This window comes from Geotrypetes seraphini, chromosome 2, assembly GCF_902459505.1.
Source record: "Geotrypetes seraphini chromosome 2, aGeoSer1.1, whole genome shotgun sequence".
In the NCBI taxonomy this organism is placed as follows: domain Eukaryota; kingdom Metazoa; phylum Chordata; class Amphibia; order Gymnophiona; family Dermophiidae; genus Geotrypetes; species Geotrypetes seraphini.
The window spans coordinates 85,620,251-85,645,761 of record NC_047085.1 but is presented as its reverse complement, the minus strand read 5'-3'; the positions used below and the strand labels follow the sequence as shown (position 1 = coordinate 85,645,761).

At 40.9% G+C, this 25,511-nt stretch overlaps 2 protein-coding genes across 5 annotated transcripts in view; one reads left to right on the top strand and one right to left on the bottom strand.

Annotated features, from left to right (window-relative positions):
• The first annotated feature begins 211 nt into the window (after nt 1-211).
• On the top strand, nt 212-20,885 carry LOC117355606 (carbonic anhydrase 13-like). 3 transcript variants are annotated; one of them, XM_033934408.1, is made up of 7 exons: nt 212-437; nt 3,925-4,122; nt 13,560-13,678; nt 14,440-14,535; nt 15,144-15,206; nt 15,841-15,996; nt 19,216-20,885. In XM_033934408.1, the coding sequence occupies exons 1-7, from the start codon at nt 401-403 to the stop codon at nt 19,333-19,335; spliced, it is 789 nt and encodes a 262-aa protein (XP_033790299.1). In that variant the 5' UTR covers nt 212-400; the 3' UTR covers nt 19,336-20,885. The 3 variants fall into 3 exon arrangements, with proteins under 3 accessions (XP_033790299.1, XP_033790300.1, XP_033790301.1); XM_033934409.1 differs by lacking the exon at nt 15,144-15,206; XM_033934410.1 differs by lacking the exons at nt 13,560-13,678; nt 14,440-14,535; nt 15,144-15,206; nt 15,841-15,996; nt 19,216-20,885 and adding an exon at nt 8,116-8,835.
• A 1,227-nt stretch (nt 20,886-22,112) lies between these two features.
• The window catches only part of LOC117355187 (carbonic anhydrase 1-like), a 55,601-nt gene continuing 52,202 nt past the window's right edge, over nt 22,113-25,511 (bottom strand). For both annotated transcript variants that reach the window (XM_033933349.1, XM_033933348.1), the window contains exon 7: nt 22,113-24,703. In XM_033933349.1, coding sequence (XP_033789240.1) covers nt 24,584-24,703 — 120 coding nt within the window. In that variant the 3' untranslated portion in view covers nt 22,113-24,583. The remainder of the gene's footprint in view (nt 24,704-25,511) is intronic.

Genomic DNA, 25,511 nt, shown 5'->3' with positions numbered 1-25,511 from the left:
ACCAGTAATTTTTTAATCTTTGCTTCCTCCATTCAATTATGGATAACCTTTTCTTCAGTCACATGCTGAACACAGAAATAAATTGCAGGCAGTATGTAAAGCTGAAAGTGACACCCTACCCATCCCCACACAGGAGTGCAATAAACTGATAATCGTCTTCCCGTTGCTTAGAATTTTCTTTATTGTGCTTGCTCGAATTGAGAGTCTTTTTCTTCCCACAGACGAGTCACATATACTGTAAGTTTGCAAGAACCCTCTGATCATTTGTTGAAAAGCCACAGGAGGCAGGAGCTTTTCCCAACTGCATTGCGTTGCAGCCTGCAACAGACTGAGCTGTTCTGTCCACAGGCTTTTCCTCTGTCTATATCCCACAACCGTCATCTCTCTGCGGGAGAGAAACATGGCAAGGCAAAGCTGGGGATACCAGGATCACAACGGTGAGAACAGATCTAACTTTCTTGAGAAATTAAAATAGGAAAATGAGTTAAACAAAAACTACTATTCTTCAGTGCTTGATGGATATCAAAGCCACTTTGAGAAGTAGCCTAGTGGTTAACGGAGCGGCCTGAGAATCTGGGGAACTGGGTCAATTCCCACTGCAGCTACTTGTGATTCTAGGAAGGTCACTTAACTCTCCATTACCCCAGGTACATAATAAGGACCTGCATATAATATGTAAGCTGCTTTGATTGTGTGGTGCAGTGTTTAGAACCACAGTCTTAGCACCCTGAGGTTGTAGGTTCAAATCCCATGCTGCTCCTTGTGACCCTGGGCAAATCACCTAATCCCCCATTGCCCCAGGTACATTAGATAGAGTGGGAGCCCGCCAGGACAGTTGGGGAAAAATGCTTGAGTACCTAAATAATTAATATATGAGCCAATGAGGAAGCATAGCGGCGAATAAGCTCCATAAGATTTAAGTACGGCTATTATGTATGTTATTCCTCTATATAAGATATGCAATAGAGGTAATGCACTACTGAACTTGAAAAACTGTTTTACAAGTAAGAATTTGGTTTGATTTAGTGGAGCGATACTATTGAATGAGATCAAACCCATCTAAGAATATACCTATGCTTCAACCAGTTTAAGTGATGGGTGGAGCATTGGCATCAAAAGGTATATTTTGTTTAGTGCATTGCAAAATACCGCATCCTAACTGACTAATGTATGGTTACTGTGGAACCACATACTGCCTCTTAAATAGGAGACATTAAGGGCCAGATTTTATAAATAGCGCCTAAATCGGCAGCCACCTACAAAAGATGGTGCCAGCCAAGTTTCAATCACACTTAGACGCTGTTTAAAGAATTGCTGCTAGCGGTCTCTACTACAAAGCTTAGGCAGCTGCAATATAAGCCAGAGTTTTACTGGCCTACATTGGAGATGTCTAAGATCTTTTGAGACTCACATTTAAAGGCCCCTAAGGTCATTTCCGCCCCTAACCATGCCTACTTTGACTTTAGGTGCCATTAGGCGGCTTTGTATAGATGCAATTACGACATCGACTCTAGTAGGTGCGTACCTACTTTTTTTTAAAATGAGATTTTAATTGTTATTAATGGGGTGTCAATTACCATATCCAATTAAAGCCAATTAAATCAATTAAGTTAGGTGGTGGCAGGATGCCTATCAAGACCTAATATATTGCACTGTTTATAGAATTAGACCCTAAGAAGGAAATTCATGAAGATATGCTGAAGGTTAGCCGGTGCTAGGGCGCCCTACTGCCGGCTAACCAACCAATCCAGAAGCATGTTTTAAAAAAAAAAAAAATGGAGGTGTGAATAGTGCCTTAATTTATGGCACCAGTGTCATGCTTACAGAAGTGCTTAGGGATGCGTAAGGATGACTAATGCCAGCATGGGCATAGCTTGCGAAATTCTATCATCAGCACCAGTTCGTGATTGACATGCTATTGGTGGCTGCATCTTAGGCGGCCGCTGATACTGGCACCGATTAGAATTCCCGCCTAAGTGCTTCCACTATCTCCACACTGTGTGCTAATGGAACTCTTAAAGACCTGTAAGGACTCTTAAGGACCCCTATGATTGCTTCATTATATCTGCAGAATTGGGGCCTTAGTGCCTTGTTTTTCATTCCCAGGCCTCAGAAGCCACCAATGGATCAGGTTTTCAGGATATGAGACTTGTATACAATGGAAGCAGTAGATATGCAAATATCTCATGCAATTATTATCAGTCAGTAGCTTCCATCCCCCTATTCATCAAAATGACAGAAGGATATGTCACATAACTCAAATACTACTTACAACGCTTCAATATCCTTTTCCCTTTACAAATGAGATTCAGGAAAAATCACAGCACTAAGACTAGTGACATAGCGAGGGTAGGAGGCACCTATTCTTATGTTCTTATAGTCTTTATTGAGAAATACATAGGAGAAGCCACTGCTTGCCCTGTATTGGTAGCATGGAATATTGCTACTCCTTGGGTTTTGGCCAATGATGTCATCAGCAACGCGGCAGAGGAATGCCCGGGCGCGAGACAGCCGCGATGGGGCCTGTGGTACTGACGATGCAGTTTGTTATAAGGTACTGTATTTTGATCTCGCGGTCAGGGTTCAGATGGGTGAAAGAGATGGAAGGGTCGCGGGAGGAGTGCTGCTGCCACCGGCGACTTGGACTTATTTTCGGGGGTAGGGCTTATATTAAGACCTACCACGAAAATCATGCTAGGGCTTATTTTCAGGATAGGTCTTATTTTCGGGGAAACATGGTATATTTTGAAATGTAGACTGTTATCATAAAGGTTTTACTTTTTGATTGGAGAGTGGTGTGATGTTGTTTGTCCAATAATTCATTTGTGTATACTGTATATTGTAACCCGTATAGATTTATGTGATATGCAGGATTTAAATGTTTTAAATAAAATAAATAAATATTGATTCATCTGTTTTTTAGTAGACAGTTATCTGTTTTCTCTTTTTCCATCTATGAACTCCCTTCATGCTACTAGACTTGATGGACCGCTGGTCTGACCCAGTAAGGCTATTCTTATGTTATGGCTGGTTTTAAGAAGGGTTTGGACAATCTCTTGGAGGAAAAGTCCATAGTCTGTAATTCAGAAAGACATGGGGAAAGCCACTGCTTGCCCTGGATCAGTAGCATGGAATGTTGCCACTCTTTGGATTTTGGCCAGATACTAGTGACCTGGATTGGTCACCGTGAGAACGGACTGCTGGGCTTGATGGACCATTGGTATGATCCAGTAAGACTATTCTTATGTTCTCCAACTAACATGTCTGAGTTTGGAGGAGCTCTATCTCTGAGGTACAGTTCTGTCACTGCAGGGCCTATGATAGTGGCAATGGTCATTTTCTCTTCCTCTCCAAGCCTCAGGAAATAAAAGATCCAACCCTATATCTCTATGCCACAAAACATAGTGCTACTCATAATCTGAATTGCAAGCAGGCATGGATTTTTATTTGCATTCATTTATGTAAAATATTTACTTTATAGCCCACCTAAAGCCTAGACAGATTAAAACAACAACAACAAACAAACATACAATAAAAACACATTCACAAATATATCCTTCATTAAACTCATCATTACCATTGTTCCATCATTCCCAACAGAGAAGATATTCATACATTAAAAAATGGGCAGAGGACCATTGAGGAAGAAACCTAGGCCCCCAGAAATTGAAGAGGAAGGCCAAGGTTCTAGCTTTGGGTGTCTTCAGAATTTCATGCCCTAGGCATGTGTCTATGTTGGCTATTCCTAAAATCCAGTCTTGGCCACAGGTTTGGATTTATTTGTCTTATTTTTCTGCTAGGTAAACTATTAAAGCTAAGTAAACATGAGACTATTTAGTATCTTAAATTAAATGCTAGTTTCAGAAGTGAACTCAGGAAATACATTTTCTTTTAATACTTTTTTTAAAAAATTCTGTAATCTAGGACCTGAAGTTTGGCATGAGCTTTTTCCTCTTGCTAATGGAGATCGACAGTCCCCCATTGCTATCAAATCCAGTGAAGTCAAATATGATCCTTTTCTCCGGCCTTTGAGCTTCAGCTATGACTTAACCTCGCCCAAAGTAATCCTGAACTGTGGATATGCCTTCAGCATCGAGTGTGATGATACAGAAGACAGATCAGGTTTGTTCTGTATAGATTATAATAAACTTCCTTTTTTCTGCCTCTCACTCTTGTCCATATTGAGTGAAGTCTGGTTATATCTTTTTATGGCTGATCTAGATCTGTCATATACCACAGTATCATTTCTTTGTATATGTAGGAGAATATAATTTGAAAACTCGCTGAGTGAAAAGGTAACAGAGATAAATGTTTGGGCAACTTTTATTTTTGAAAGTTTCATGTACTATAGAGTCAGTAGAATGGGTTTATGCAATTTTTTTCACAACCTTGATGTTTCTCATGTTGTATAGCCTAAAAACTGCAAGGCTATTACGCGATTTGTAGGATTAATTACTTTTTTAATTGATAAATGTTTCTCATTTTTTAAATCAACTCTACAAGGGGTTATATCAAAATTCTGGGGCAGGCAAATACTTCAAAAATAACACATATAGCCCAAACCCCTCTTAAACACACTCCCATAGTGTTAGATATGATCATCTCACTCAATAAATAGAGCCTCAGAATCTGCTTAATTGACAGGAAAAATCACCTAGTTTTTAGAGGCCGCAAGCTTCCTCACCAGCTCAACTTAATAGCCTTGAAACATGTTACTTTAAATATTTTCATCAATAAATATAAAGTGCTCATAATAGATTAAACTTATCTTTTAACTTGTCTTTAGATAAAAGCCCCCATGCCGCTAGGATGTTTGTCAGTTACTATTTCAATGTTTGTTTTAGGAAACACAATGAAAATAGAAGGCATGCAAACATAGTACTGCTTTAGTTAAGACAGTTATTTTTCTGTAGCTGTGCTTAATGTACACAGCCCTGTCAGATTAGAAAAATTGGTCCTTTGATGTGTTTGTGTTAATTTTGCCTGGCTGGAAACCTGTGACATATCAGCTCCTTCCATTGGAGCCATGCTTGAGTACCTGAATGTAAACCACGTAGGCTATAAGTGGTATAAAAATATTTTTAAAAAAAAATTAATTCATTTCAATTTGATATATGGTGGTGAACTAAAAGTCAAAAAGACCCTGCTCCAAAGTAGAACCTACTATATGCCACACTATACACCCTTAAATTATAAGTTATTTAAACTTGACAGCCTATTTTAGTAATCTAGGAGCTAAACCAGAGAGGAGGAAAAGCTTCAGATTTTCACCAGGAGTGATATGGAAAAATTCTCTGAGCTCCCTCAGTCACTGACATATTGTGAAAATACCTAAACAAGCTTTCTTTTTCATTTCAAAGCCTTTTCTTGGCCAGCGAACATTTAACACACGTATTGTTTCAGACTGCTGTTCAAATTATACTTGCTGACAAAGCAAACATCCAGTGCTCCCTGGTCACTTTTAAGCAGGCTACACTCTCTCCATGCTCTCTTCACCGATGCTGACAGCGTTTTGCGGCTAGTAACACTGCTGCGTCAGGGAAATTACTGTTACACCGCCTTCAAAATAGTCTCTGAAGTTTCATTTATTAAGGCCGAATAAGGTGCTGTTGGACTGCACCCAAAAAAGGGGGTTAAACATAGTAACATAGTAGATGATGTCAGATAAAGACCTGAATGGTCCATCCAGTCTGCCCAACCTGATTCAATTTAAAAAATTTTTCTTCTTAGCTATTTCTGGGCAAGAATCCATATATCTGCCTGGTACTGTGCTTAGGTTCCAACTACTGAAGTCCAGCAAAGCTCACTCCAGCCCATCTACACCATCCCAGCCATCGAAGCCCTCCCCACCCCATCCTCAACCAAAAGGCCATATACAGACACAGACCATACAAGTCTGCCCAGTACTGGCCTTAGTTCTTCAATATTTACTATTATTTTCTGCTTCTAGATCCTCTGTGTTCATCCCACACTTTTTTGAACTCTGGCACCATTTTCCTCTCCACCACCTCTCTCGGGAGCGCATTCCAGGCATCCACCACCCTCTCCGTAAAGAAGAATTTCCTTACCTTGCACTTGAGTCTACCACCCCTCAGCCTCAAATCATGCCCTCTGGTTTTACCATTTTCCTTTCTCTGGAAAATATTTTGTCCCACGTTAATACTTTTCAAGTGCTTGGGTGATTACTGAAGTGCTATCAAAATTGGTTGTACGATGGAATAATTCTGAATGGCAACAGGCCTATAAAGCTGTTGGTGTAAGGCTCCTGGTGCACCTCCTCCTTGGCTGTCTCCGATGTTCCATCTCAGAATAATTCAGCGTTCTCAGTAACATTTTCTGATTCTTTTAGATCAAAAATCAGAAAAACTGTTAGAATCAGAAAATGTTACCGAGAACACTGAATTACTCTAAGGTTTGAGACTCAACATCAAAGACGGCCAAAGAGAAGGTGCACCAAGAGCCTTACATCAACAGTTTTATAGGCCTATTGCCATTCAGAATTATTCTATTGTACAACCAATTCTGATAGAACTTCAGTAATAACTCCTTTTTTCGAGGTCCCTGAGGAAGAGATCGAAACGGGGCCATGTCGGGACCCCCGAATTGCTTTTGAGATAAGTTGCTAATTCTTATTCTTATTTCTCTTGGTTACTGAGCACAGTGGATTTAAAGTGAAAGTTCATCATAAGCAAGGAAGAAATGAAACAGTCATATGCAACGATTGAAGGGGTAAGCTCCGCGATGGGGCTACTCCCCACAGAGCTTCATGTCTCTGAGCATATGTGAAGCATAGCAGTTTACATTGAGTATTTTTGAAATGCAATAGTTTTGCTTTTGAATTCACGCTAATACTATATGAGCGAGAATATTTTTGGAGCATTGATTATTACCTTTTCTTTTCTTTTCCTTTTCTTTCTCATTTCTTGAGTGAATTACATACCCTGGTTCTTGCTTGAGCGGATGCAATGTCCTCCTGGAGGCATATTGCTCCAAAAAGTTCTTTTTTAACTGGGTGACAAATGTGGAATGCTGCAGACATATGATGTCATGATCTTTTCATTTTTCTTACAAGAAAAAGAGCAAACCACGCAGACTACACATAATGATGGTGACATCAGATGCTTATGGCATTTCACATTTGCTATCCTAGGTGAAGAACAAGTTCCAAGAAGACATTTAAGTAACTTCACAGTTATGTACTGTTGTCTTTATCTACAGCTGAACTTTGAAATTTTCATGAAAGATGAAAATGAGATACATCTATGCTATCTTGCTTTCCTTTCTAGTGCAAGTTTGTGCTTATCTGTAAGCAAATTTATGATATGCCATTAACTTAATGTCTCTGATCTGATATGGATTTTGAAAAGTTTTCTTACATTAGGCTTATGGAAAATATTGTAATGGAAACTTAAAGAAAATGGAAAATGTAATTGATAAAGGTTTATTGCAAATTTTGTTTGGACATGTTTAATAAATTATGTTTCCTGTGTAACCTAATCCTTTGTGTATCGATGTGTTTATTTGTGCTAGCCTAACACAATACGCTGATGATGATCTCAGACACAACTTACTGGATAGTGTTCGAGAATAGCTAATAGGTGCTATAAACTACATAAACCTCCAAATTCTATAAATGATGCTGAAAGTTAGAAAAAATTGAACACACAGTTATAGAGTAGGGCCAGTTATGTGTGCAACATAATTAGCCAATTGCAGACTTGCACGGTCTGTGTCTGTATATGGCCGTTTGGTGGAGGATGGGCTGGGGAGGGCTTCAATGGCTGGAAGGGTGGAGATGGGCTGGAGTAGGTTTTAATGGAGATTTCGGCAGTTGGAACCCAAGCACAGTACCGGATAGAGCTTTGGATTCTTGCCCAGAAATAGCTAAGAAGAAAAAATTGAAAAAATTGAAATTGAATCAGGTTGGGCAGACTGGATGGACTATTCGGGTCTTTATCTGCCGTCATCTACTATGTTACTATGTTAATAAATATCAATAATTGTCATTCATAAATACTAATTGGCACCAATTTGATGTTGTGCACATAACAGTTCAGTTCAATTTGCTATACTGACAAAATCTAAGACTTATGCTCCTATTCCTTGGTATTCTAGACTACTGCAACATACTCTATCTCCCTTGCTCCGCCTCAACCATGATAAAACAACTACAAACAGTTCAAAACACAGCGCTAAGACTTATCTATTCACTGAGGAAACACGACCACATCACGGCGGCGTACCTAGATTCACACGGGCTCCCAATACAAGCAAGAGTACAATTCAAATTCTGCTGCCTACTATTTAAAACCATAAACGGAGACAGCCCAGCCTACCTAAACAACCGCCTAACTACCTCAACCAGACACAGGAGACCTCAACCCCCAATCAGAGGCATCAAACGAAAAAAACTGTACGATGGCCTTCTAGCCACTCAAGCAGCAAAACTAGACGACCAATTTTCCAATTTACTGAGAACGACTCCAGACTATAAATCATTTAGAAAAGAAATAAAAACCATCCTATTCAAGACATCCTTGAAGACAAACTAACACCGTAAGACTCATCCTAATTCTCTGTAGCATCTCGCTCTACTCTCCAATTCCTCTGAAAATGGCCACATAACTTCTTTTGTTATCTGCCTTGAACCGCAAGGTATTGGCGGAATAGAAATCACTAATGTAATGTAATGTAATTCTAGAAACAATACTTGGTTAGGGAACAATCTTCAAAGCTGAGGGAATATAATCCAATAGTTGCAAAATAAATAAATAGTTCAAGTTCAAGTTCACTTTATTTTTGATGAATCGCCTATTTAAAACATTCTAAGCGATGTACAATTAAAAAACAAATTATAAGAGAACATACAATCATATTAGTAATACATTAATAACAGCAAAATAAATATTTGTTAAATAATTACATAAAACAGAAAAGATCTCTATACATAATGTTAAAACAAACATGACAAGAGGGAAAAGGGGGATAAAGTTACAAATTTTTCTCTTAATGGAGGAAAAAACATATATTAGGGAAAAAAACAAAGGGAGGGGAAAGAGAAAAAAAAAAAAACTTCCTGACAGAGCTTTGGAATAATTTACCATTTGCTTTAAGAAGTTTAGGACCTTTCGTTTTATTCCGGAAAGCTCTGAAGACTTTCCTGTTTGCTAAGCATTTTTAATTTAGATTTCCTGCTTTTGTTCCTCTGTATTATGTTACCATTTACTGTTAACCGAGTCGAGCTCCATTTTGGTTTGATGACCCTGTCTATAAAACTTAGTTTTAGATTCATACATAGTTATGATTATTATCTTCATCATATGCTCAGAGACATAAAAGGGCAAATGTCTATAAGAAGCGCCCAAAAGTTAGGCGCTGTTCAGCGCAATTCAAGAAAAATGGGGTGCTGTTTAATGAATCATGCTGAGCGGCACCTGTTTTGGAGGTGCCCAATAAATAGGCCAGCTCTAGGCACAACTAAAAGTTAGGCGGCTATATGAGCGCTTAAGCACGCTTAAGAGCAGCAATTCTGCAACAAGGCACCTAACACATAGCCACGCACACGCCTAATGTGCATAGCTCCTATTTTTTTGTTTTAAGACCACCTAAATTTTTAGAGGTCCCTTATTGCAGAAACACTCTTTCTCGATAGGCACCTAAGTTTCAATTATTGCTGATTAAAAAGCTTAATTGAGCTTGTTCATCAATTTAGATAGGCGCCTATCTAGTTGGGCGCCTCCAAAATAGGTGCCTAACCTTAGGCGCCGGTTACAGAATTTGGGCCAAAGTTCCTGGGAAACGAGTCCCCGTTAAGGAACTTGCCACCCAATCATTGCGTATGACCACGCAGAGAATATGTTTGTACTTGTATTCATGAAGGGCTCCTTTTACGAAGGCATGTTAGGGCCTTAACGCACGGAACAGTGCGCGCTAAAACGCCGCATGCACTAGGCGCTACTGCCTCCTCTTGAGCAGGCGGTAGTTTTTCGGCTGGCGCATGCTTTAGCGCGCGCTAATCCGGTGCGTGCGCTAAAAACGCTAGCGCACCTTCGTAAAAGGAGCCCAAAGTGTCTTACTAATGACCCTTTAAGCATTTTTCAAGATCAGTGCCAATTTTGACAACTTTGAGTCATTAATAAGACACTTTATGAGTGCAAGTACAAGCATATTCTATGCATGGTCATATGCAATGATTGGGTGGCAAGTCACTTAATGGGAACTCAAATCCTATTCTTGAAACAGCATGCAAATGCAAAAAGGGCATTAACATGGAAGGGACATGTTCCAACTATTACTACTACTACTTATCCCTTATATAGCGCTGAAAGGCGTATGCAGCACTGTACGTTTTGACATTTATAGACAGTCCCTGCTCAGAAGAGCTTGCAGTGTAACTTGGACAGACAGATATGACATATAGGGTTGGGTGATGCAGAACCCAAGGTGAAAGGAGTTAGGAGTTGAAAGCCACTCTCGAAGAGGTGGGCTTTTAACTGGGTCTTAACGCTGCCAGAGACGGAGCCCACCGTTTTCGTGTGCACTTTTTATAGAATAGTTTCATTTCATTTGCATTTAGGCTCAAAAGGCAACAAGCCAAATGGTCTACAATGTCCATGATGGAAGACAAAAGAACAGCAGACCTTCAAGAAAACAGTCTTTAATAACTCTTTAAAACTCTCAGGTATCAAGCAGTGTTGCCTAATATGACCATGTTATTGCCAGATTGCTGCATCAGTGGCTTTCAATAAATAGAAAATATTACCTACAAATATTAAATCCCAGTTTTTAATGAGTGTTATGTATAGGTCGCCAAAATACTCTTTATTTCACTTTATATCTTGGATTTGAGATCCTACCATATATGTTTTCCATGACCTTTCCATATGTGTTTCTTTTTCCTTAAATGTTTCTTTTTCTTTTCTTAAAAAATTTGTAGTTCACCCCTTTTGCCTTTTGTACCAGTTTGTAGTAGAATGCCAAAATTTGTCTATATTATCTTGTTTTGTCCTCCCCAATTTGTTAATTGTTATTTTAAAAACAATTGTTATACGCATTGAAATATATGATATTGCGTAGATAACAAATCCCAATAAAACTTGAAACTTGCAAAAGGTCTGAAAATAATACAAAAACTTATTACTAAAAGGTAACATGAAATATGGACTAAAAACAGTTCAAAAAAGACTATGGTAAGCCGTTTTGAAAATTCACCGCTAAAATACATGCACCAAAACCAGCTGGAGCAGGCTTAGGCAACCACATTAAAGGCAATGTTAAGTTTTGAGAATCTAGGCCTAAGTGGGGGTTTTCTAGAGTTTACCCCAAAACACATATTTTCATTTTTTGGCATTGGGGTTTTTCCTTTCACATCAGTGTTTATTGGTTAAAACCCAAAATCAGAAGCCCTAATTATAAACCCCAATTCCCTCTGGAAGATGATACCACTTGAGTACTGCAGTAGGAAATGCAAAATAAAAACAAATTCAGCTATACAGCACCTTAAGATCCTGCTGACATTTTCTGGGTCTAAATATCCAAATAATGTTTTCAATTTCTTTTCCAGTGTTCTTACATATGTTGTTGGAGTTCAGGCTAGGCTTGACCACAGGACACAAGGCTTCTCAAACCTGCTCTGGGAACCCTAAAGCCACTCAGGCTTTCAGGATAACCACAATGAATATGCATATAAGATTTACATATAATTGATCTCCAAAGTATGCAAATATTCTGTAGGCAAATTCATTGTGGATAAATAACCTCAAAATCGAAATGACTACAGTTTCACCAGGAAAGGTCTGGAAAGTCCTAATTTTTTTTTTTTTTTTTTTGTGGGGGGGAAATTATCAGTATAGGCTATTAAGACAGGTTGCTGTATTTTACTACTAACTCATGCTATTATAGCACAGACCCCATTTTAGGCAGAGACCTGCCCCCTCTTTTATTAAGGTGCGCTAACCAATTAGCACACACTAATCAAATTAGCGCACGCTAAATGCTAATGCATTCGTAGACTAACATGCACGCATTAGCGTTTAGCGTGCGCTAAATTGATTAGCGCGCACTAATCAGTTAGCGCACCTTAGGGCTTCTTTTACTAAGCTGCGTTAGGGCATTAACGTGCAGAATAGCACGTGCTACAATGCCGCGCGCACTAGATGCTAACGCCAGCAATGAGCTGGCGTTAGTTCCATCCGCGTGGCGCGGGGTTAGCATGCACTAATCTGCTGTGTGCACTAAAAACGCTAGCGCACCTTAGTAAAAGGAGCCCTTAGTAAAAGAGGGCCCTAGTTTCTAATGGAATTAATAGTAAATTAAAACATTTTAACGTTAGCCCATGTTGACAACTTCCCCCTTAAGAATAAAGAAATGTCTCTAGAAATTGAAATCACTGTTATATGTAATAAAAGTGAGCCAAATAAAAGGCAATCAAGCCTTTGTGACATCACTGATGAGGCGTGCTCTTAGGCATTGGTTGAATGAGAGATTATGATATCACAATATCAGCTTTGTTCACCAGAGACTGAAACTCTTCACATTAAGGGGAAAGATATCAATAAGGGCTCCATTAAGATGTATTATTTAATCACTAACATGCTATTCTTTAGCACAGTTTTATTATATGTAATGAAACTTGATTATTAATAATTGGGGTTAACAGCAAAATAACATATCTTAACAGTAGCCCTTATTGATAACCTCCCCCCTGCCTTAGTCATTTGCTAAATATAAATACTAAAGCTTTATATGTACAATGGAGAAAACCTCTAAGGCCTAATGTAATGTGAAAAAATGATATATACCAATGGTTCCTAAACCAGTCATGGGGTACCCCAGCCAGTTGCAGGTTCAGAATACCATTCCTGAATATGCAAGAGAAAAATCTATGCAAAGTGGAAGCACTGCATACAGATCTATCTCATGCATATTCATTGTGGATACCCTGAAAACCCCACTGCCTGAGGGTCTTCCAGATAGGTTCATGAATGTTAACATTACCAGATGACTCAAGGATATCAAGGACAGTCCTGATTTTTGGAAGCACTGGCTCAACCTATTCCTGAGGACATGAATGTATTATCCGAAATGAATCGGATCTGTCCGTTTCTGAATTTACATTTATGAAAGACGCTCTGCATAGTGTCATCTTTCCATTGGCTCAGGCAGTTGCTAAATGGAGCACTAGGCTATACACGTCTCCCTCCGTATTCGCTGTGATAGGGGATTAACAGACCCGTGAATACAGAAAAACCGCAAATAACTTTTTCATTTGTTATTCGCTGTTTTCTATTAAAAACCATCTTGAAACCACGAATAACATGATGGGAGACCTGGCCTGTTCCTGATTGAGAGGCAAAACACGGTGAAGAAAGTGCTGGGAATCAGCAATTTTCTTTGTAAACACTTGGAATCAGCGATTTCTCTATGCAAGCTGATGTAATTTGGGGGGAGGAGCCAGCAAGCTAAAAACCTCGAATAATCGAAACCGCGATTGCTGAAACCGTGAATACGGAGGGAGAAATGTACTTGATCCTCATAATGTTTGATTTACTGGCTTACAGTGTTGAGAGCTGGACCACTGAAAGGAAGCTATAGACTACGGCAGCTTCACTTCCACTGGGGCCCCACCGATGACTACGGCTCCGAGCACACTGTGGATGGACTGGAATTTGCAGCAGAAGTAAGACTTTCTGCATAATCTGTACTGCAGCAATGAACACATACCAGCTTGAATTTCTCTAGTGCTCCATAGTGCAAAATCCCTGAAATGTCCTTGTTTCTGCCCCCCTCCTTCTCCAGCTCCACCACCACCATGCCTGCACCCCCTTTCCCTTCTCCATACCTCTAGTTGTTCACCGCCGCAAACAACAGCTTCAATGTGCTTCTCGCGGCCGCATCAGCTCTCCTTCTGATGTCACTTCCTATGTGCGGCACCCAGAAGTGACACAGTCGCGAGGAGTATATTGCCATTGTTGCTTGCGGCGGTGAGCAAGTAGAGGTACGGGGAAGGTGGGGGTGGAGAGGAGGAGGGATGCCAGCGCCCCCACCATGATGGCGTCTGGGGCAGACTGCCCCCTCTTACTATGCCATTCAATGGGCCCACTTTTACCCATGTATGCAGCCAAATAATTTTACTGAAGCCTTTTTCTGTTTCTTTTATAAATGTACCCCCTAAAACAGGGGTAGGGAATTCCGGTCCTCGAGAGCCGTATTCCAGTCAGGTTTTCAGGATTTCCCCAATGAATATGCATGAGATCTATTTGCATGCACTGCTTTCAATATATATTCATTGGGGAAATCCAGAAAACCCGACTGGAATACGGCTCTCGAGGACCAGAGTTCCCTACCCCTGCCCTAAAAGTACAGAAATTTGGGGCTATTACTCTATGAGCAAGTGCATGTATCCTTGCTCAATTTCAGTAAGCATGTCTTCTTTTTCAGTTGCATGTGGTTCACTGGAATTCTGAAAAATACCCCTGTTTTGTTGACGCTGCACAGCAACCAGATGGCTTAGCTATAGTAGGCGTGCTTGTGAAGGTGAGGCATGGATAGGCCATTTGATAGGCCTTCTTTTCTAATATAGGCCTTCTTTTCTAATATGGGACCTGGGAGAAAGGGTCCACTTTTTGGGAAGGGTGAGGTAGAGGAACAGGAATAGTGTTCGGAGAGGAAGGGGATCATTCTGGAGCTGCACAGAATATCTCTTTCCTTTCACTTACACCCCACCTCCCCCATCCCAGGGACTCTTAGACTTACACAATCTCCTGCTTTCTGTGCCAAGGGTTGATAGTGCGCTAGAAAAGAATATTGCTGCTATATGATTCAAATTAAGCACATGTTAATTATTTAAATAAGAAGGCTAATGAACTTCTAAGCTCATTTTCCTCTAAAGTGCATTAACTTTCTGATAGCTATTAGAGATGAGCTGTCATTTCAAATGACATAAATAAATAGTATTTACTGAGAGTCCTTAAGGGTCACAAATAGATCAGGAACTGCTTGCATACTACCTCGACTGATTGTAACTCTGTATCATGCTTATTCATTACAAATATCTTGAAAACCTGACCTATTTGTGGCCTTCAAGGGCTGGAAGAAAGAATATCAAAAAGCTGACATGTGGCCGTGTCTGCTTGCATTTGCAGGCTGGTGAACACAACTCTCCTCTGCAGAAAGTTATTAATGTTTTGGATGTCATTAAAACAAAGGTAAAGAGAGCGTGAGTGTGCAAGACAGTGTGTAAGAGACAGTAACATATTTGTCTACTTTGCTGACATGAGATAGATAAAATATTTTTTAAGTTCTTTCATGGCCTCAATCCTTTATCTCTAAGCAATGGGATTAAAGCCACTACTGAGGCAGTTTTAGGGTTTTTCTGGCTTCCTGAACTGGAGCTGAACTAGCGCATTGTAAGTACTAAAATGGAAAACAGTATTATTACTCAAATCATGTTAACACCTGACAGTGCTCATTATTATCACTGCCATGATGTCTTCTCTCCAGCAAAAGCCAACCCTGAAGTTTTGAAAACTAAGCAAGCTTAGGGTTTCCTAGTAGCTGAATGTGGTACCACAAGGGTACTTGAGATGCAGAAAATGAAGGCAAATCTCTACAGTATTCTGCCAAGAAAAAGGTCATAGGCATTGTGGTAGACAGTGATTGCCTATCCCTTAACACCCAGTTATGGCTGGAAAAAGGATAGGAATAAATGAGTTTAGCTCATTGTACATTGGGTCTAGTGTATATGTGATTCATAAAGGACCCAGAGTTTATCCCATCAATGATTTTGTTTGGCTTTTGGAAGGTTGCTAATTTATAAAAACCATTCTCTTTCTTTTTCAGGGATCACAAGTTGCTTTCACAAATTTCGATCCCTCCTCTCTGTTTCCTGAGTCTTTAGATTACTGGACCTATCACGGTTCCCTTACAGTTCCACCACTTCTTGAAAGTGTCATCTGGATTGTCCTCAGGCAGCCTATAACTGCCAGCTCTGAACAGGTACAGACTAGAAAATGACATGGAGATGAGTATCCACAGTTAACTACAGGACAGGGACGGGGATAAAGCCTATGGGGAGGGGAAGGGCACAGGGCCTGCAGGGACATGGACAGAGTCCATGGGGATGAGGCAGGGATGGGGGACAGGGACACAGTCCTTGGAGACAGGGACAAACTTTGTCCCTGTGTCACTATCTAAAAACTTGAGACAAGTATCAATATGTAAAAACTTAAAACATCTAGACAACTTTTGGATTTAAATGAATTACTGTTAAATGGCATCATTTGTGCTCTGTCTGCCTTTGATGTGGCAACAAGAGTCTTGTCTGCAACGTCCTTCCATCATGTGCCCAACTGCTCAAGCATCTTACTGTTACTGCAACAGATTCATCCATCATTGCTGGCATCAAGGAACATTTCCAGCATTTAATAGACACTTATTTTCCTGTTCATCCTCCACAGTTTAGGTTCTCTTCTACATCCATATCTGAAGGACAATTCAATTACTTTTCCGGATGATGTAAAAACATAGGCAACTGAATCTTTGGGAAGGTTGCACCAAAACCAGAACAAAATGGAAGGCTCTATTTGTGATTTATAAACAGTTGTGGAGAATATTGTCCCTTTTTATACTTTAATAAAAAGATTTAAATATAAAATAAATAGCGTTTGAAGCTTGTGGAAATGGGGACAGAGTCTACGGAGACAGAGCCCGTGGGGACAGGGTGGGGACAGAGACAGATCCTGCGTGGATGGGGGACAGAGTCCATGGGGATGGGGCAGAGGTAGAGGCAGAGCCTGCGGGGACAAGGCGGGGATGGGAACAAACCTTGTCACCATGTCATTCTCTATCACAGACTAAGAAGGCAAAAACACAGCATGTTTTCAACTTTAGTACCCTTTATTCAGCTCAAAATCACACTGTTTCAAATGCAAAAAAAGTCATTATTTCCGTATTCAACTACTCACTAAACAGTGAAATAGAACTGTTTTGATGTATCAAGAGGAGCCCCTTTAATACTTTAATACTGGCACTGGCAAATCCTGATAAGAACAGCCATACTGGGTCAGATCAATGGTCCATCTAGCTCAGTTTCTTGTTTCCATGGCAGAAAGCATGCTACAGATCCAGGGCAAGCAGTGGCATTCCCCAAGTCGGTCTCAATAGCAGACTATGGACTTTTTCTCTAGGAACTTGTCCAAACCTTTCTTAAACCTACTAATCGTTTTAACCACCTCCTCTGGCAAAAAGATTAGACATCTAGCTGGGCAAAACCTCTAGCTGGGCCATTTTTGAAAAAAGAAATGGCCATTTCTTCTGCCCGATATTTGGACGTCTTATGGGAAATGTCCAAAGTTGGATTTGGATGTCTTATTGAAAATGGCCCTCTATGCTTTCTTGTTGAAAATAATTTAAAATGCACAATGCATTGACATCCTTCCGTGATGACAAGCACTGTGGGCTAAATTCTATAGATGGCAAACTGGTGCCAAATAAAGTGTATTCTATAAGCCATGCTTAAAGTTGGGTGCAGTTTATAAAATAGTGCTTACGCCCGGGAATCGCGACTAAATTTAGGCACATCCATTTGCGACCATGAAAATGTGGTACAAATGCCTGTGCCTAACTGTGCAGAGACCTTAATTCTTTAATTGTGTGTATAATCTCAAGGAACACTCCAATCCACCCATTGCATACCCATTTCTACACCCCCTTTTTTGACTCACACATAAGCGAGGTTCCCCGGCCTAGATTTACACGCATAACCCTTGATTCTAAATAATGCCAATAATTACTTGATAAAATGTCAATTATCTGCACTAGTTAGCATGTCATTCAACTAAGTTGCATGCGTAAATTTTTGGAATGCGACCAACATTGTGTGCAGTTTTGGGTACTTTTATATATATATATATATCTAATATAATAAAACGCTAGGCCGCGCATGCGCACCCCTATCGCGTGCGTCCGTTTTCCGTGAGCTGTAGGGCATCTCAGGTAGGAGTGCGCATACGCGCAAATCTCTCTCTCCCGCCATGGCAAACAGTAGGAGCAGCTAAGTTTTTAAAGTCTTGAAAAGCCATCGGCCATGAAGTATGCAGGCGGCATACTTCACAACCAACGGCTTTTCAAACCCCCACAGCACCACCGCCGTCGCTGAACCTTACAAAACCCTCCATCCCCACCAGCATTGCCGGCTGCGGTTAAGGCGAGAGAGGCGATGTCGGCCGTGGCGGCTGTCGGCGGCTGTAGGCTGCGGTGGCTGCAGGCCGCGGCGGCCGAGCACGGAGCTGAGCCGAAGTTTTTTTTTAAAACTTCAAGGACGCTGCAGCGGCTCCTCTCACGAGCCGCTCCTGCGTCGGAGAAGGCGGCGATCGTGAGAGGTGCCACCAGGAAGTTACACTGCTGGGGGCTCGGCCTGTTAGGTCCGTGCTGAAGCTCAAACAGATCATGCTGGGGCGAGAGACTGAGCGAGCCCTGCTGCTGTTAACAGGTACAGATATTACCTACTCAGCAACTTTTTCCTCTTCTAATAGCCGCCGCCGCCATCATTCCCTGTAAGAACACACTCGCGCACCACTGCTCCCTTAATGTATTGCAAGTTCAAAGATGCGGCGGAGGCTCCTCTGAGACTGGGCCTAGAACTGAGGGCTGGAAGAGTAGGTATGAGAAGGGGATTGGGTTTGGGGGCTATAAAGGAATGTGTGAGAGAAGGGAGCTGGGGATGAAGAGGAGATGGGAGAAGAGGGCTATAAAAGGGGGCATATGAGAGAAAGGGGCTGAAGATAGGAGCTGGAAGAATAAGTGAAGGGGAAATGAAGAGGGAGTTCTATGGAGGTGAAGGACAGAGAAAGGGGACAGATTTTAAATTGGTGAAAAAAGGTGGAAATAGGGAAGGTAAAAGGGGAAATGGGAGCCTGAATAGAGGGGGTAAGACATAAGAAGAATAGCCATACTGGATAAGACTAATCTATTCTAGCACCCGTTAATGCAACGGGCTTAAACACTAGTATATATATATATATATATAATCAGGGGCTTTATGTATCCACAGTTTTACTGTTTACTAAGATGCCAGCAAGATGCACCATAGCAAAAAGCATAAAGATAATATCCTGTTGGTTTAAAAGTGATATCTACCTAACGGTTTTGTTATGCTGTTGAATTCAGTTAAAGGTTTCCATGATACTCGTACTGAATTTCTGTTTTTATCGACAGCTTGCTACATTCCGCAGTCTCTTGTGTTCTGCTAAGGGCGAGCCGGCCTGCTGCTTGCTGTCCAACTGTCGTCCACCTCAGCCTCTAAGGAACCGGCATGTGAGAGCCTTCTTCCACTGAGGCAACCCCAACCCCTACCAGAGCTCCAACTGATTTGAAAAACACAATCACGTTCGTTTTGAGGTTGCAGAGGAGTGTTCTGGCTTTTGTTAGCTTTCTCTTGGTTCTTTTGAAAGTACCATTGTCCAGGGCTAGAAAGCGCAGATTAAATCAAAAGAAGTATAGAACAAGAAATAACATGAGAATATATGATACGCCCTATAAATGTACTGAAGGCACTAACAATTAGGCAGCAAATACATATGCAAATGTCTAGAATGTTGACATATATGTGCATATGTATGCACATACATATGCAAATACTAAAAATCTGGCTATACACTATTCTGCAAATATATTCATTTCTTCAATAGTGTGTATTTTACAGGTGGGTGTTCACATGGGAGGAGTTTGGGCAGAGTGTGGGCGGGACTCACACTTACATGCATAACTTATATAATACAATAAGTTAGGCATATTTCTCCCAAATCTAGGCCTGAGCATTTATACTAGCTCTATTGCACATAGCTGATTGCACCTAAGCATATAAGCTATGCTATTATTAAATTAAATTAAATTAAATTATAGTGCAGAAGTCTACTGTCTGTTACAGAATAGAATCCATATAAAATTGCTGGTTGAGATTAAAAAACAATCTGACACTTCTTAATTTAAGAAACAACTTAAGAGTCGTTTCTTTCATCTGGCTTATGGGGTTCACATGGACTTATAAGGAGGGCTAGCCTTAATATGGCAGCACAGAGGCCCAGATTCTCTATATGGTGCCGATACAAGTGGCCACATACAAAGCAGCCACCAATCACATGTCAATCACGTGATAGTGCCATATAGAGAATTGCACCTCCGAGAAAGATAGGCATTGGAAAAGGAGGCCAGGGTTGTCTAGGCCTACGTTTCCGGCACCTATCTTTGTGGTGAATTGTGCTTATGCAGGCACTTTACGGAGCCTAATGCCACTTCTGGCATTAACCACGTCCATAGTGACATTAGGCGCCAGTAGGCAACTCCAGAGGTGCAATTCTGATGACTTAAAAATGTAAAGCTATTTGCCATTTCAAAATGGTGTTTGCTAATTAACTTAGGTGTGGTAGGGCGTCTACTGGCATCTAGGTTTAGGCACCGGTTAGAGAATTTCCTCAGAATGTTTTATGGAGATCTGTTGTTTGTACATGTTTTATTCCAAATTTTATATTTAAATGTACAATATTGTGGGGTTTTGTAAATTTTACTCTTTGTATGTTTGCTTTATTTTGATTGTTATATATGCTGTAGACTGTGTGAGTGAATTTATACTTTGCCTAGAGAAAGGTGAAATATAAGTAAATGAACCATGTTATAACTATAACCATAATACCGAATGTCATGAATTTCACTAGTAGAGACATACATAATTGTTCCAAAAACTGGTCAAAGACTATAAACTGTAATATTTGCTAGTACTATACCAGTGGTCTCAAACTCAAACCTTTTGCAGGGCCACATTTTGGATTTGTAGGTACTTGGAGGGCCTCAGAAAAAAATAGTTAATGTCTTATTAAAGAAATGATAATTTTGCATGAAGTAAAACTCTTTATAGTTTATAAATCTTTCCTTTTGGCCAAGTCCTAATAATAATATTGTAATTTATAGCTAAAGAGACATATGATCAAGAAACTGTTTTATTTTACTTTTGTGATTATGATAAACATACCGAGGGCCTCCAAACAATACCTGGCGGGGCTACATGTGGCCCTTGGGCCACGAGTTTGAGACCACCGTACTATACTATAGTTAAGCTTGGCTTTTTGTGACATAGTGCATGAGCAGTGTCTTCTGAAGTGGATGTTCCTAGCAGTCAACAATGGGTGTACAAATGGAAGGCCTGAGAACAGCTAGAGTTACTAACATATACACTGCTACATTACCGCAAGCTAACACCATTAACACATCCCTGTGATAAGTAGATCCCATCTATAATAATAAAACCCTAGAGCGCGCATGCGCTGTCAAAAGTCTTGAGTCCTGGTGGCGTGAGGTGTGCTTCTGTGCCAGTCCTCACGGTACCTGTGCTAGCTGGAGGTGCGTGTGCCTCCCTCCCGCTGCCGGTCCTCTTCAAAGTGGCCTGCTGAGGTTCGCCAGCTGCTGTAGCGAACCTTGCAGGCCGCTCTCCACCTTCCCAATGCAATGCAAGAAACAAAAGGATCGGTGAAGAAAACTATAAGAATAAAAGCAAATCCAGGTAGGCGAAGGCGGGACGGAGGCTGCGATCGGCAGTGGCTGCTGCTGCTCCTCCAGCCGCCTAGCTCCTCTCCGCCGGCCTCGGCCGGCAGCCCCCTCCGCCCCGTCTTCTCTGCTCCGGTGGCCCGCGCAGGAGAAGGAGCGGATGAAGCAAGATCACAGCACGAGGGAGACCGTGCAAAGGGAAATGCAAGGGGGTTGAAAAAGCGAAAGGTGGGACGGGAAGGGGAAAGGGAGGGGGAGGAAGTCTAAAATGACCCCCCCCCCAAAAAAAAAAGCAACTTTATACAGGAAGAGGAATCTCTAGCACCCGTTAATGTAACGGGCTTAAAGACTAGTTGCATATAATGGAACCTGTGGAAAAATAACATGTGTGATAGCACACCTTATTAACATAAGCTTTGTACAGAGAGAGTGAATGGTATAAGTTAAAATTATTAGCAGCCACTCAGATTAACATTACCCAGGACTAATCATAGATTAGCACTCCGAGGATGGCCACTGGGGATAACTGGCAGTGCAATTAAAAATAAAACACACACCTTCACAGAACTCTCATATGAATGGACCTTTTTCTAATTTCTAAAATTTGGGGTTTCTGGTATGATGTTTGTCTTCTAAACAATGAATACAACAGGAGAAACAAATCCATAAACTCAAATACATAAAATAAAGAGTGGAATTGTCCAAATCAGACTGATGACCACAAATTGTTACTCATCCAATGTTCAGTTCACTTTATTCACCCAATAACTCAATGACTCGAGCCAAATGGTAACCATAGAACTTACAGGTCTAGGAACATCGTAGAAGACAAATCTTTAGAGCAGGGAGACTGGAGGCAGTATTTGATTTCTGACAACCTCATCCTCACACATTATGGGGACCTGCAGCACAAATTTCAATGGGTTGAATCAGAAGCAACAAATCCCATATTGCTCTGGGATGTAAGGTAAAAACCGGGACTGGCTAAAAACTCTTTGTTTTGAACTGGATAATTTGGCAGCTCTGTTTAAACTGCTGTAAACATTTATATTTAACTGAGTCCTTTTGGCTTTTTTTTTTATTATTTAGGTGACTGAGTCAATCTATCCAGAATCCCTACACAGACAGCTAGTAGTTAGGGATTTTCAAGGTATGAACATTAGACAAGAACAAAGTGAGAATTAAGATTTTTCAAGATGAGTTTTAATGTCACTGTACCTCTTAGAAGTGTAAACAAAGATTACTGATAGTAAAGACTTTGACAAGAAGCTGGAAATCTAAGGCTTCAGGAAGCAAGGAATCAAATGCAGGGCTCCCCTAAGAAAGCACAATAAGAATAATGAACCAACAAGGAACAAGCTCAGACACAGAACAGAAATACTCAAGCCTGCTCTGGGCTGTTCCCTGCTGGGCCAATCCGGAAACAGGAACTAATTGCCAGAGATACAAAATACCATACTATGAATGGGTTACCTAAAACCAGAGTCTCAAGAGGCAGAAATGCTCCTCCTGGAAAACAAGTGCCTCCTGACTAGTGCTGCCCCGTTTGCTGATTCACATCGGTGAATCAATTTGAATTGATTTGTTTTCTAAAAAAAAAAAAAAAAAGCAGACTCACCGATTCGGTGATTCCTAACACCTCTGGGTCTCTTAGAGCAGCAGCAGCAGCGGTAGCTGGCGGGAAGAGACAGTGCTCGGAACAGTCTGCTCCTGGCCTGTCCCGCCAGGAACTTCCCTCTGCCGTGTCATTGATGACTAGTGGGGCAGGCCAGAAGCAGCCTGTTCAGAGCATTCCCTCTTCCTGCCAGCCACCGCCACTGCTGCTTTGGGAGACCTCTATGTCAGAACTCATGGTGGAGGGGGTCGGGAGGGAGGTGCTACACAAGGGGATAGGAGGGAGGGAAAACTACTGCACAGGGGGATGGGAGGGAGGGATGGAAAGCTATTGCACAGGGGGATAGAAGGGATAGAAATCTGATGTGCATGGAGGAAAGAAGAGAGAGGAAGAATTGTTGGACATGGAGTGAAGGAGAGGAAGGGAGAGATGCAACAAAGAGGAAGAAAGGGGTGAGAGAGAAATCCTATATTTGATGGAGGGTAGGGGGACATGCATGGAAAAGAGATAGAGAGAAATGTTGGACATAGGGTGGAGGGCAGGAAGAGATGGTGCACAGGGAGAGAAATAAATGTTGCACATGATAATGGAGGGGAAGAAGAGAGAGATGGTGCATGGGGGGGGGGAGGAGTGGAGAGTCTTGATCCAGGACACAAGGCAGGGAGAGAGATGGTAGACAGTGGGAAAGAAACAGAAATATTGGATAATGCAGTAGAAGTAAAGGTACAGAGAAAGATGAAAATGTCAAATGGGCAGGAGACCCTGGTGAGCAAGTTAACAGAAGATAAACAGAAACTTAAACCTGATACCAACATGATTTGAATAATAAATTGACTAGACAACAAAAGGTAGAAAAAAAATAATTTTATTTTCTATTTTGTGATTATAATATGTCGGATTTAAAATGTGTATCCTGTCAGAGCTGCTGATGTTAGACAGCAGGCATGAGCTAGGACCTAACAGAGAGAGCAAAAGTCTTTTTTGCTTATTTTGTTTACACCACAGCACTGGCGTGAGGTTGGAAAGGGAAGGAGTGGGGTGGGTGAAAAGGCTACAAAATAAACCTGGCAGGATGTTTGAAAAAAACAAACAAACCCAAAAAACCCCGCCCTAATGGGCAGGAAAAGTGAATTGAATCAAATCTAAAAATCAATTCATTGGGCCAAATCAAATCGAATCAAAAAAATTTTTCCCTGAATGGGGCAGCACTATTCCTGACCCACACTGGTTTGAGTATAGCTCATGTTGAAATGTCACTTCAGATCAGAAACTATATGAAACAATATCAGACAAATACATATCTCTGATTAATATTTGAAACAATCTTGCAAAAGAATAAAAGTTTCTTTTGTAAATGTATGCCTGATTGCATTGACTTTTTGTTCATCATTGTGGATTCAGATACTTCCTTCCATTCTCTATTTCGTCATGTTAATGGAATGAAGCTTTCACTTTTCTGCCCTTTGAAGGTTGGGTTGGACGATGATTACTCAGGATTGGATGGGCCTTTTCTCTTGCACCAGAAGCCCGGATACTACGAAATTTAGCCAGCTACAAAAAAAAAAGAGAGAAAAAATTGTTTGCATTATGTTACTTAATTTTAAGCAAAATTTTTCTTGATTACTGGTGTTGTGTAGAAGCTGGCCACTGCATGCTTTACTTTTCTAAAATAAGTTCTGGAAAAAGCCAAATTGGCCAGTCTAATTTGTCAAAACATGTGATTATCCCACATGTATCCTTCTCCCCTATTCTGTACACTCTTCGTTCAGTATACAATATTGTAGTCAAGTTCATTATCAAATCTTATTGAACTAATAATCTAATAGTATTATTACATTATACTCTATGATATCTTCCCTCCTCCACTGAGATTTAGAGGATTTGAACTCCTAGCATATGTTATGAATGTGAATGTGGTATAAAATACCCCTGTGATACGGAAGCACATGTGCTGGAGGGGAAAGGTTAGGAAACAAGATAGTCTCATATGAACAAACAGTTTTTATTCTTTTTAGTTTGCCTCACACTTTACAGAAAGTTAGCTTGGCTTACCTCAGCCAAGCAGTACAGCCATCAGTCCTTTTCCAACATCTCTGCCCTCAGCTGATGTCTAGGGAAAAATCAAGAGTTCTCTTCTCTCTCAGGGACCTCCCTGAACTGATCCCTCCCTGAACCTCCCTAAACTGATTCTCCTCCCTGCCTGAGGACTGCCCCTGTGACTCCAGGTAGGGCCTCACCAATGACCTGTACAGGGGCATCAACACCTCCTGCTAGCTATACCTCTTTCTATATAGCCCAGTATCCTTCTGGCTACAGCCACTGCCGTGTCACACTGTTTCGTTGCCTTCAGATTCATTCC

Bases quoted from the DNA above. Each gene is read 5' to 3' on its own strand.
- LOC117355606 (XM_033934408.1), top strand. From the start codon at position 401: ATGGCAAGGCAAAGCTGGGGATACCAGGATCACAACG. The intron at 438-3,924 runs GTGAGAACAGAT...TCTGTAATCTAG, and splicing joins GGGATACCAGGATCACAACG to GACCTGAAGTTTGGCATGAG. The intron at 4,123-13,559 runs GTTTGTTCTGTA...ACTGGCTTACAG, and splicing joins TGATACAGAAGACAGATCAG to TGTTGAGAGCTGGACCACTG.